This window comes from Pinus tabuliformis, chromosome Q, assembly GCF_031772625.1.
Source record: "Pinus tabuliformis cultivar Carrire ecotype Pingquan chromosome Q, CPIR1, whole genome shotgun sequence".
NCBI classification, from domain to species: Eukaryota; Viridiplantae; Streptophyta; class Pinopsida; order Pinales; family Pinaceae; genus Pinus; species Pinus tabuliformis.
Window position 1 is genome coordinate 120,844,062 of NC_142296.1, and position 12,957 is coordinate 120,857,018.

The window sequence follows — 12,957 nt, forward strand, 5'->3', positions numbered from 1 at the left end:
ACACAACAAATGCTTGCACGCCGAACTAACTCCTTTCAGCACGACTGGAACAACTTTTTGTGCAAAATCGGTGTTTGCAGAACTCCCTTACACAACTCAACCAACACTTCTTTCAACAATGCTCTAATGAATTTCTTTGTCCAGTCGCTCCAGCTTACACCACCGAGCCCTCCTTTGCACGGCTGACCAACACCGAGCTCATAGCTCTTTACCAGCACTCAACCTCACCCCTGCTCTGATACCAAATCAGAGAGCACATACTCAAACACTTAAACACAGAACTTAGAACTTGGAACTTGCCTTTATTTTCTGATTGAACATATATTTATACATGACATAGATCTTTCTGGAGTTCGATGGGGCGGTGGCTTCTTCAGGAAGCTTTCCCATTTTGTTAACGAATTCTAGAAACTCCATTTAAAACATCTGTTGAATTCTAGTCGCTGTAATAATGTGGGTAGTTGGAATTAGTTCCTTCCAACATTTTCTACATCAAAGGAGCCTTGCACAAAAATGAGCAGCAGGGTCTATTAGAGGAAATGCTCTTGGCGTAGAAACCTAGAGTGAAATGGTTGCAAGAGAGACAAAACTTCAAAAAAAAAAAAAACATCACACAACTATGAGAAATAGCCACTGCAACTGTACTCACAAATTAACTAACCTGGAAATGAGATTTTTTTAGATTAATTCATGAACTCGTTTCTCACTTTTAGTCTATTTCCAGTGTCTTCAGGAAAGAGAAAATCCCCTTCATCAAGGATGTATCCTCTCACATTTCATTTATGGTTTCATATTAGAAAATCAACACTTTTACAATCCAAATTTTAGGGATGAGATGCGTCATTTTTTCTGTCATTTATATTAACACAAGACCCTTCTATTAGGTTTAATTTGATCAGGTGAAAGGGTCAAAGTTGTTAGATCAACAATCATTGTAAAGTATTAGCTACTCTTGCCGTTGATCCAGTGATATTACATGTAGTTTAAGCCTTTAAATTATATGGAAATTCTTTATTGTAATGTGTTTGTTGAGTAGAAAGTTAACTATGCCAACAACCAAGGTGTTGGCTACATTTACACTAAAATATAATAGATCTATTATTAAATTGATTTTTCCTCAGTGAAAAGTCTCAAAATAAATCTTGATGCGCATGTTTCTGTTTACATTTATTTCTCTAACCATTAGTATTAATAACTAGGGATTATGATACGGAAAAATAGACTGTAGTTACAAATGGTTCAGACGAACTTTCTTAATACTTTTATAAGCTATCTTGCAAAATCTTAGGGTAGATCTATGTACAACAATTAGGGAACCTGAGCAAAATTAGTCTGTTCTAAATGCTCGAGATACTATTTTCACCACTATTATTTGAAAATTTCAGGTAGCCATCACATCAAAGAAATTTAGTCCAGTTACCCTCCGCAATATTATCTATAAAGTCATATCTAATGGCTTAGATAACCTTCAAACAGTTTTTCCTTTTCTAATTTCCGAGGAGCATTGGGGGCTTTTTAACTAGTAAGCAAATTCTACATGGATGGCTTTCATAGTCAAACAAAAAAGGAGGAATCGATTTATAGTTACACTAACGACTACTCATTCTTCGGTGATGGATAAGAGGAATAATATTTCAATTAGACATGTCCTAAGTGTATGACTTTATTAGTTGCCCTATATCAATTCAATTTGATGATTTATGGTCATAATGGATCCATTAAGAACAAGGAGCCACTGCCGTGGCGGTAGTCCCTGCGGGGTCTGCAGGCACATTGCAAGTTAGCTAACAGCAAATGGATTGCATCAAGCAGGAGCTGGACTGAATTGCAGAACTTGGAAAAGTTGGCCTGGTGGAAATTGTCCCAAGTCTGGAGAGGATGGGAGGCAGAGGTCAAGGAATAAATGGACTGTCATTCAATCCATTTGTTACTTCACTTTGCTTCCTAACGCTTGGGCATTCAATGCCCGTGATACCAAGCAAGATTGAAAGGGCTATATGTATGCTTTTTTCGCCTATGTTGGAGGTGGGAGGGCTCCTGCCATTTTCAAACAACATAAATGAAACCATTATGAACTTAAAGAAGCTTTATTTGAATGAAGATGCTAAACAGAAATGCACAGAATCATTTAGGAATAGGGTTTGGAGATACAAAGTGATCGAATTTAGCCCTTTCAATAATTCTCAACCACAAATAAACATTCTGTTCAATCTTGACTGAAAAATTAATTGCCTAGACTGAAAAATATCTTTAAATCTTAAAACCAATAATTCATATAAATCGATATTTAAACCTTAAAACTAGTAATTCATATAAGTCGCTCAAGGCAGGCAGGTACTCTTAGCCGTAAATCATTTCACAGTGGATGCAAATATTACATAGTAACACAATAGCTATGGGGCCAATTTCTTGACTGGCCTACATGCTGCAGAGCAACGACCATTTGCATCCATCTGTCCAGGCATGACAAGAACCACTATGAACTTAAAGAAGCTTTATTTGAATGAAGATGCTAAACAGAAATGCACAAAATCATTTAGGAACAGAGTTTGGAGATACAAAGTGATCAAATTCAGCCCTTTCAGCCCTTTCAATAATGCTCAACCACAAATAAACATTCACGATCTTTAAACCTTAAAACTAGTAATTCATATAAGTCGCTCAAGGCAGGCAGGTACTCTCAGCCATAAATCATTTCACAGTGGATGCAAATATTACATAGTAACAAAATAGCTATGGAGCCAGTTTCTTGACTGGACTATGTCAGAAGCACTTCTTGCTGCATCAGTTGCATCAGCAACAACAATTCCTATGTCTGCCTTCTTTAGCGCAGGCGCATCATTAACACTGTCGCCAGTCATTCCACATATGTGCTTTCTAGCCTGCAATCGTTTAACAATCTCGTACTTATGCTCTGCAATGACCAGTCAAAATCAGGAAGGATATGGAATCAAACACTAATTAAGGAAATGAAAAAATAAAAGTATCTTCCACCTACAAAATAGTAGTTATAATATAAACCATGAAGCATAAAGTTCCATAACCAAGAGAGAAGGGAGTTGGAAATATAAAGAATTGAGTGGGACTCCCAAGAAAAAACACAGAAGTAAAAGATAATTGTTGCTCACCAGCGAAAACACCAGCAAAACCATCAACCTTCTCTATCAGTTCATCAACTGGCAAAGCTGCAATTGATTCATCTTTGTCCTGACCTAGTAAAGAGGATGATGGATACATGTTTGTACCCATGCCCAGTCGGCGACCTGTCTCCTTGGCAATAGCTAATTGATCTCCTGATGAACATTTGCAAGTAAATAGTTAAATGTCGGCTCGCTGCATTACAAAAACAGTAGTGAAACTGATGACACCATAACCTCACCATACCTGTGATCATTTTGACATTTACACCAAGATTAAGAGCCCTTCTGATTGTTTCAGCACTGTCATGGTGTGGGGGATCAAAAAGAGGCATCAATCCAATAAAATGCCAGGGCCCTCCTGGACTCTCCTTCCTGCCCTCTGGAACTTCCTGCAAACATTTTGAGATAGCTATAAAGATATACATAATCAACAAGAAGAACTTACTGGGAAGATTCAGCCCAAGGATAAAGCAAACGAAGCCATATTATTAACCTGATATTCAACTGCAAGAGAGTGAAGTCCTCGTTTAGCAAACTTGTCAATAACTGTATGAACTCACCGCTCAATTTCTGGCTTATTATGTGCGAGGTTAAGAATCTAGCAGAAAGTATTTGGTCATTTCAGTTTTAATAGAATGTGTACAAATAAGTTTTGAAGAACTTTCTAAACAATACAACCCATTACCAAGCCTAATGAAGAAGGTCAAACATCCAAAGAACAATACCTGCTTTGGAGCACCTTTACTAACTCGATGCATTTTCCCTTCATTGTCAATATAAGTGAGAGCTATCCTCTTGTCAGTTGGATTAAAAGGAAGAAAATGGACCTCTTGAATGCCTGCACGTGCCTTTTACATCCATGGATATTAAAACCCACAACAAAAGATACAAATCAATAAAATAAGCATAGGCCTGCTTATCAACTAAAATTTAATATGATGACATAAAAAAAATACTTGCCTCCTTAGGATCCGCAAGCATCCCAACAATTGTCGCATCAATGGCATCTTGATTCTCTGTTCTGGATGCTCTTGCAGCCATCAGGATAATATAATAAAAAAAGGCAAATGTAAATGACATTTGCACGGAAGTTCTGACGTGTTGGCACTGCTATTCACTATTTTCTATTTTCCATGTAATTTTTACAAGTTGTTCTGACCAGAAACCAGGTGGCATCCTCAAGAGCTCGCATTTGTAAGTGGTAATCGACTCTAATTCCTATGATTGAATCAAACTGTCAAACCATTTGCATATTCCCAGACCTCGCATTTGTATGTGGCATTCGGCTTTAATTCGCATGACAGAATCAACTGCGAAACAATTTGCATATTGATTTGGTTTTTTTCTTGATTTCTAGAGGTGCTCAGGTTGTATTTTAGCCATAGAGATTTCCTTTGACTGCATTTTGGCCATGCAAAATTAGGAGTATAAGCTTAACCATGATTGCTTGGGTGTTGGGCAGATAACTAGCAGATGAAAGATGACAACCGATAGACCAGGAAGCAGACCACACCTAGCTAGAACCTGGCTTTCTCCATCGAAACCTTGATCCCGCTAGGCAGTGATGTGAAACTAGGGTTGTTGGTGGGTTAGTAAGTTTCGTGTTTCAGGCATGCACGAGGGATCTCGTTTCAGAGTGAAGTGGAGAGCGGCGTGCTTTAGAGGCAAAGAGGTTAACTAGGAGATTCCAACTATCTGAAGAAGAGAATAACTCGATTCGTTAATAGAATAAGTAGTTTATCCCGTGTCAATCTTTTGCATGTCTATGCTTGTTCTGTTCCTAGTGGGCTTGAATCATCAGTGCCTACTTGAAGATCAACGTCACTGTTGACAAGGATCTTGGTATCATTTGGGATTGACACCATAAAGAAATAACAACCACATAAAAATACAATACTTCATGGCATTACGACTCAATTTATAATAAGGCTTTCTCATCTTTTGATCCGCTCTAAAGGTCATAGATATTTTACCAAGTAGTAATAATAAGCCCTTTCTTGATTTACTATTTAACCATTAAGTAACATTTTATTGTTGTTTACATTTACTAACCATTATAGTTGCACCACAACTAATTTAAGGGAATGTAGTGTTTTATGTTAATGCTGCCTCCTTGGCTTGAATTTCGTTCCATAAGCCTGGGGTAATCGCCCTTGGATTCACGGTGAGGCACTTGTAAGCCATGCAAAGATTGTAAGTGAAAAAAGTAATGTGGACCCCATATGAAGGCCACGCGCCTTACTATACAGTTCCCCAAAACAACCATGCAAGACATGGAGGATGCCACGTGACTACGTGACTACTTGGAGTCTCTCGATTTTGAGCTTGATTACCTCGGAGGTAAGGAAAATATCCATTACAGAGCTTCGATCTTAATTATATTTGTTAGCCTCTTGCATGCAAGTCTCATTTTTTTTACCGTTCCACGGAGCTATGGTTAATTGCAGGGCGACATTGGTGGTGGTGATAGTCCTGCTATATTGTTTCTTCAAGAAGAAGGCTTTGGCAAACGAAAGGAGGAGAAGCCGAAAGAAACTCCTCTCGGCCAATGGTGGATCCTTCAGAATCCCAATTTTCACATACAAGGAGCTGGAGAAGGCCACAAAGGGCTTCTCCGAAGAAGAAATATTGGGAAATGGCGCGTTTGGAACGCTCTATGCCGGGAAAGTCAAAGGCAACTGTCCCGTGGCCGTAAAAATGATCAGACATATCGACACCCATGGAATCAAACAGATGATAAATGAAATAAAGCTTCTGTCATCTGTGGAACATCCAAACCTGGTGTGTCTGATGGGCTACTGTCTTGAGAATGGAGAGCCCATACTCGTCTACAAGTACATGCCCAACGAAACTCTTGCTTAGCACCTACAGCACGAGAGGGGCCCATCCACACGTACTTGGATCGAGTAGCGGCAAAGACTCTTGTCATTGGAAACACAGGTGTTTGGCAATGAGGTGTGGTTCTACTGCGCCAGGCAACAAACGACAAGGCTAAGAAATGGTGGGATTACGCTAGACTTAAAAGAGAATTTGCACAAAATATGGGTATTGGCTACCACAACAGTTTCTCAAAGCTCATGATCTGCTCTTTCCCAGCTAACCTGCATCCGAGGTAAAACAAGAAACATTTCTCAGCGTACTCTGTAACACTTCTTCGATAACAAACACTTCTTCGATAACAAAGTAGTTTATCCCGTGTCAATCTTTTGCAGGTATACAGGAAATAAAAACTATAAATATATTTTTTTGCTCTATTTTTATTCTAGATCATTAAATTGTTGAAATTTGAACATGCCTTTCATTGTGTGCAGAACCTGAGCAATGTAAAGAAAGGAAGAACCGAGCGAGGTGCATGTACACATTTTGGAATGGGAGCGGCCACAAGTTTCCATTCCTGTAACATAAACCCTAAACATCATATTGACGTCACAGTGAAAACAGATAGGGTTAACAATTCAAAGATAGTAGGTCAAAAATACCTCACCAATCAAAAGCCCGGCCGGAAAAGAAGCCTGTGCGCACCATGACACCGATCAGAGGGTAGCAGAATCATGAAGGTCGAAAGAAAGCAGTAAATGTTGAAAGAGTTGCAGAGCATAGGACCAAAGCCGTAAGAATTTGAGCTTCTGTTCATAGGCAAAGAGGTTGTCCGTCTGTAATGGAAGGGTAGTATTGTGAGCCGAAGCCAAACCAAAGAAATGGCATGAACAAAAACAACTACTGTAATGGTGGAACTGCTGTAATCGTGGAAAGTAATATTAAGTCATTGTAAAATGGAACTTACAAGTTGTAAAGGTGAAGCTCCGCTCGACGCTCTCTGCTCCTCTGCTCCTCAAACTAGCTGCTCCACACTCTCTGCTCTGAACTTACTCCGGAGAATTAGCTGCTCGACACTCTCTGCTCTGAACTTACTCCGGACTCCGAACAAGGCATTTGTAGACCACCGTGGATACCTCTGCATATGCAAACAGCGGGCACTTGTAGGATGCAGGACACTGCATGCAGGACACGGAGAACAGGTACCAAAAACTTAGGACAAACTAAGTTGTGCTTTTGATAAAATGTTCAGCTCGGCAATATGAGGAAACTTTGGATAACAAAAAATTTTCATCTCTGAAAACTTTGGATATCTTATTTTTACCCCGAACATAATGTCTTGAAAGCTGCGAAGCCCGCAATAAGACCCTCAACTTTGTTGTCCAATAAAAAATTACATAATAAATTTTATATTATTTTCTAATATGAAAACTTTGGTTAAAGTTGTGATGCACAACAATATTTTGGTCAAACAGGAGATTAATACGCCGTCAACGCACAACCGATCGCTAAAAGTCCCAGGCAGGGACTAATAATGGAGTTTAATGATTTATGGTAAAGTGGGAGAAATTTATTAAGAAAAATGCAGATTTTTTTTTTTCTAAGGAAAATGATCTTTTGATATATTTATAAGGGATTTATAGCCCACTCACTACACTAACATGAATACTTTATGGAATTAACTTTATGTTCTTTGTTTTTAGATTTATACAAAGATTTGTTTCTAGACTTATACAAAGATCAATTTTCAAAATGGCCACAAGGCTTGTGGTTTTTTTGCCTTTCGAGTACAACTACTCTGCAAAACTACTCAATTCAAATTAAATATGAACAAAGTTCTTTTAAAAAGCAAATAAATATGTGATCTAGATTTATGCATGAATGAAACAGAATACAAATATAAATATAAACACAAACATGTAACAGAAATAAATCTTCATTTCATTAATATCAAAGAACTGCAAGATGCTTACATACAGAATGGAAATAAACTAGCTAAGGGGATGATATCTTATCCCTAAGAAGAAATGTGGAAGCTACAATGAGGCTCAAGAGCCTCTTTATTATTGAACAACAAAAAGAAGCCCTAAACAACCAAAACCATAACCCTAGGAGATGGAATGCCAAGAGTTTGTGGGCTCTATTGGGGTTAGTTGGGTGGCCAACTTCCCGGGGTTATAACTTGGTCATATGATCTACATTTGATGTGTACTAAATAACTCCAGAAGTTAAGACCCAAACAATTGCTAAAAATACTAAATTGTACTATAATCAAAGTTACTCATGAAACTGACTAGAAGTCTAGATGAAATAAACAAGTAACCACCAATATTCCCCTAAATCACTATAAATAAATTAAACGGTTAACATAAAAAATTAGCCCAATGTTATTCAATGTTGTGTTGTGAGTTATTCATTTATTTTAAAATGCCATAAACATTGAACATATTGAGTTGAACTCATTGCAATTTGTATGGTGGTTACCTGCTATCTACTCGATTCATGTGTGGATTCAGTTGATATGCGGAAACCTCAATAGCTGCCATGGTATTCGTCCTGTTATTGACATAACATAAAAAAATTAGCCAAATGTTATTCAATGTTGTGTTGTTATTGAGTTGAACTCATTGCAATTTGTATGGTGGCTACCTGATTATCTACTCGATTCATGTGTGGATTCAGTCGATATGCGGAAACCTCAATAGCTGCCATGGTATCTTAATTGGCTTCTCGTCCTGTTATTGACATGGTAACCGTCATTTGGGAAACTTGTCTTGAACTCCATCCGTCTTTCCATAACAGCGGATGTTGTATTTCCATGTCTCCTCGTTTCCCTCTGAACTACAAAATTACACAAGTGGGCACCATATTTTCTCAAAAAAACCTAGCTTCATAGAAATCTATCCAGCAGTTAGCAATGGAACCTCATTTACCATCTCCACACCAAAAGTACACACAGATGTATCCAAACAGAGTATTTTAAGTTGTTCTCTGCCTCTCATACCCACCAAAAGCTTACAAAATGTAAGCCTTTCACCCTCTAAAAACATTGCAAACAAAACTATATTTTTCGAAAACAACGAATGATGGGTTGTAATAGGAATACCGAACTCCACTTGATTTATGGTGAATTTTGTAAGATTTGGGCTTCCAGGTTGCCCTACAGTCTAGCATTTTCAGTATTTAAAAAGGCGCCGCGGTTTCGCTTAATTCCTTTGAGACGGCCGAAAAACATGACCATTATAATGACAACTTTTCCTGTAGCACTCCATTTCCCAGAGAAACTATAAGACACCTCTTCACAATGCTGTTCTGAATTTATAATCAGCTTCCTGAAGCGCCTACAACTATAGCCCACTGACGTTCCAACATTCCCAAATGCACTGCAACAACCAGAATCAGTCGTTATTCACAAACTATTCTTTTCATCAACAGATGCAACATGGATTGTACTGCCACTATGGGGGTTAATCATTGACTCTGTGTTTTGGTGTACAGTGTATGAAATCTTCCTTTGAATTGAGAAAGCGTATAGCTGAAACCCGTCGAAAGTCGATCTGATATACATGTTGTGAACTTAGAAGCCCTAAAAATTGAAGTGTGCATATTCAAAGTTCACACAAATGGCTTGAAGTATCAAACATTGGAATTTTAACCAGAGACTTTAAACTAGAGGTGCATATCATCCGGAATCATTAAGTACAGATTATACAGATTAGGATTTAAAAACTGTGCATTTCCAAAGATTACTTTTTTTTTTTCAGAGAAAAAAAAGCTAGATATATTATATGAGAAATATAAAATGGCTGTGATACAACCTCAGATCCAGATGTTTACAGCATTTCCAAAGATTATTGGTAATAAGTAAATTTTAATTTTCAAAATATTTTTGATGTGAAAGTTTAATTAAAAAATATATATTTATTTTAGGTTTTGTTTTATTCTATCTTTTATATATTTATATAAATTAATTTATAAATTGTAAAATTGAGGCTTCTGTGATCCATATCAAGTTTACGAGAGATTTTTTTGGCCAAAATCACATGAAATATCATTTGTCAACACTTTTCGAACCAACCAGTGTGGTTCATAAAACTATAAATTATAGTTTTATATAATTTATAAATTGTTTAATTGGATTTTTTTAATTAGATTTACCATTCTAAAAATATTTTCCAATCTCTTCGACATGAAAATAAATTAACTATAAGATTCCAAACTATTTCCAAAATTCACAATCAAATTAAATTCAATACTTAAAACAAATAACTAAAACCTGTACAGCCAGATTTCCCATAGTATAACCCTCATTTTTCTTTGTTCAATCAACTCCATTAAAACATATACCTCACAACTTCGAAGACAATATTAGTTATAGTTGAGGGGATCTTTAGAAAGGCTCGCTCTTTCTGTAATGCAAATGAAGATAACAGCTAGAATCAGATAGCATGAATCGTGTAACAAAAACTTCTTAAGCTGCACGAATTTGCTCCTCTCATCGGCCAAATAAACTGGATAAGGTGGCAAATACCTGAAAAATAAATACAGAGAAAGTTCAAAAAGATTTAATATAAACCATCACACATCCAAATTGATTTAATATTTTTTGATATTATTATTATTTCTCAATTTTCTTACCTGTGACCTCTCAGGGAAAAAAAGGTTTATCTGCTTAATCTAACCCTGTTTCTCTATATTCCTACATGTCGACCTCCTAAGAAAAATAACACATATTATGTTGGAAAAACATATGTTGTTACCCTTCCAAAAAAAATAATAATGGAGAAAATGGCTTTGGATACAAAACTCACATCATGATGCTATAGAGAGTGATTATGGCAGGCGAGAGGAGATCCAGACTCACGACAGTTTCACCTGCATGCCGAGTGGCCACAGACTGAAATCCTACAGCTACCAGCTTTTCCAATGTATCCAGTCCATGGAGCGCTTCCAAAGACCAGTGCAACACACATGTCAGAACCAGCTGAACAGTGAAGAATCATATAACAGTGATTACAATCCTAAGTGAATGAGTTGTTGGAAATAAGTGATCATATAGCTCCATGGATCCATCTTTAAGGATATATTCATACAACCTCATGTTTGGTCCATCGAACCTGCTAAACAGGCGCAGAGTCCATATGAAGGCTCTCAAGCATGGGGCATACATTGTATTTCCCAGTAGCATCTGGAATGCCACTGTGATAAGCAGGATGTTGTCCTTCCCAAAAGGCAACATATTTTCGTCCAGTGGAATAAATCCACAGTTTGCAAACGATGACACAATTGTAAATACAGAGAAGGTAGACTTTTGGATATCTCTGCTGTCTAGGATGCGCTGTCTACCAGGAGAAAAGGAGAAGTATTGTAACTAGAATACCAACTAACTGGACCACCACAAGATATAGCAGAGCAATATAGCTAAGAAAGGTGAGAGCTTTGTACTTTAAATTATTTTCAACAATATTATCCTCAGAATTATACATTTCTAGGCTTTGACCCAATTCAATGCACTCATGATCATTGAACTGAAATAGGCTGCATGAACTGATTTAGTCCTACTCGTTGCTGAATGACGCCATAAAAGTCTTCTGATATGGAGACACAGCATGGAAGTAAAGATTTCCCCACCTAGTAGCATCAATACTGTGAGAACAAGAAGTTGGTACTCAGAGAATTCTTGCATTCTCACTGCTCCAAGGCTTGTCACTGTTACAGCCGATGCAGAAGTATAAAAAGCATCCAGCTGGCTCAGGTATCTTTGGCTTTTGGTCTCGGACAGACGCAAAGGAAGGGAGTCCAACATGGAAATTCCAACAAAGTAGGTAAGATGGAGCCAGTATGGGTTTAGCAGGGCTTCACGCACACAGTACTAAGCATTTTTCATATATTTAAACAAGAAAGGGCTGTTTCTGCTTCTCCCCATTTCTGTTTCATAAAGATTCCAATTGTTGTTTTTGGGAGAAAATCCTGAGCAAATAAACAAGATGCACTTGTATCGTGCGGGACAATGGTAGAATTATTAGCCCAATATGTGGACATGAGAGCATCAACTCCGCCAATCATTTTCTCATGCCCTGTGGGAATGATGACGCAAAAAAGATGCATCTGACAACCACGGATTATCTTTCACTGTCAGATACTTCAAAGATGATCTATCTCTACCATTTCTCGTATTCAGATTTTCTTTTCACTTTAGTAGTTATTTTATTTTAAAATTTTATTTCAATGTTACTTCTGATCGGCCAAATTAGAAAGGCTTAATCCGAAAGTGTGGAGTATATTTGACTCCTTATCCACCTGTTAAACAAGGCACTTAGTAATAGAGATTAGACCAATTAAACTACTCTTAGAGTTTTTAATATTATTTTTCTATTTAAAATTTTCAATTTTATTTTTTTATCTAAATTTTTAATTTATTTTTTAATTTCAAATATTTGACCAAAAGTATTTCTATATCAATCTAAGTGGATAAACATTTTTTAAATTTTTTATTATTATTTAAATTTCAATAAAAGCCTAGATGTATATGCCCAAAATAAGATGAGCATTTGTTTATTTATTTATTTTTATTTTTTTAAAATTTAAATAGAGAGACCATCCATCATATTCAAGTTTTTCTTTCGAGCTTTCGCTTTCCACGACAACAAGAGTGGGGAGGATTCCAGTGGATTCCAGAAACGCTGCATCACATGAGAGGGTATTAGTATCGTTAATCTCATTCTTTTTATATTTTGATTCTCCAATAGGTGAAGACCACAAAACTGTTTTTGTAAGGCCCCCGGGTCATTGTGTGATGTGAGAGTCGGTGAGGGCGCACAACAAGCGAACAACGAGCTGGGCGGTTCAACTAGCGAGGCGAGGAGCGCTCGCACGTTGTGACAAGCTGGCCGAATAGAGGAAATGAGCTGGTGCGACTACACGAAGAGTCATCGCGGAAATGGCTAAGTGTTGGGAGTTTGGCAAGTTTATATGATGGGTGGTCCCATGTATGGGCACC

General features: G+C 37.3%; 1 protein-coding gene and 1 pseudogene across 1 annotated transcript; both read right to left on the reverse strand.

Moving 5' to 3' along the window:
* Positions 1–2,714: 2,714 nt before the first annotated feature.
* Positions 2,715–4,181, reverse strand: LOC149218550 (plasma membrane ATPase 2-like). Its single transcript, XM_089386582.1, has 5 exons — positions 4,101–4,181; positions 3,866–3,988; positions 3,385–3,529; positions 3,129–3,293; positions 2,715–2,914 (listed from the first exon to the last, which is right to left on the reverse strand). Exons 1-5 carry the CDS (start codon positions 4,179–4,181, stop codon positions 2,715–2,717), a joined length of 714 nt encoding a protein of 237 aa, XP_089242708.1.
* A 2,791-nt stretch (positions 4,182–6,972) lies between these two features.
* Positions 6,973–11,763, reverse strand: LOC149218551 (cation transporter HKT1;3-like; annotated as a pseudogene).
* Positions 11,764–12,957: the final 1,194 nt, after the last annotated feature.

What these genes read in the sequence shown, in the direction of transcription:
- LOC149218550 (XM_089386582.1), bottom strand. Translation starts at nt 4,181, where the DNA reads ATGGCTGCAAGAGCATCCAGAACAGAGAATCAAGATGCCATTGATGCG. An exon ending in AAATGTCAAAATGATCACAG is followed by an intron (nt 3,294 to 3,384) that starts GTATGGTGAGGT and finishes AATGTTCATCAG; the next exon opens with GAGATCAATTAGCTATTGCC. An exon ending in TTTTGCTGGTGTTTTCGCTG is followed by an intron (nt 2,915 to 3,128) that starts GTGAGCAACAAT and finishes TGGTCATTGCAG; the next exon opens with AGCATAAGTACGAGATTGTT.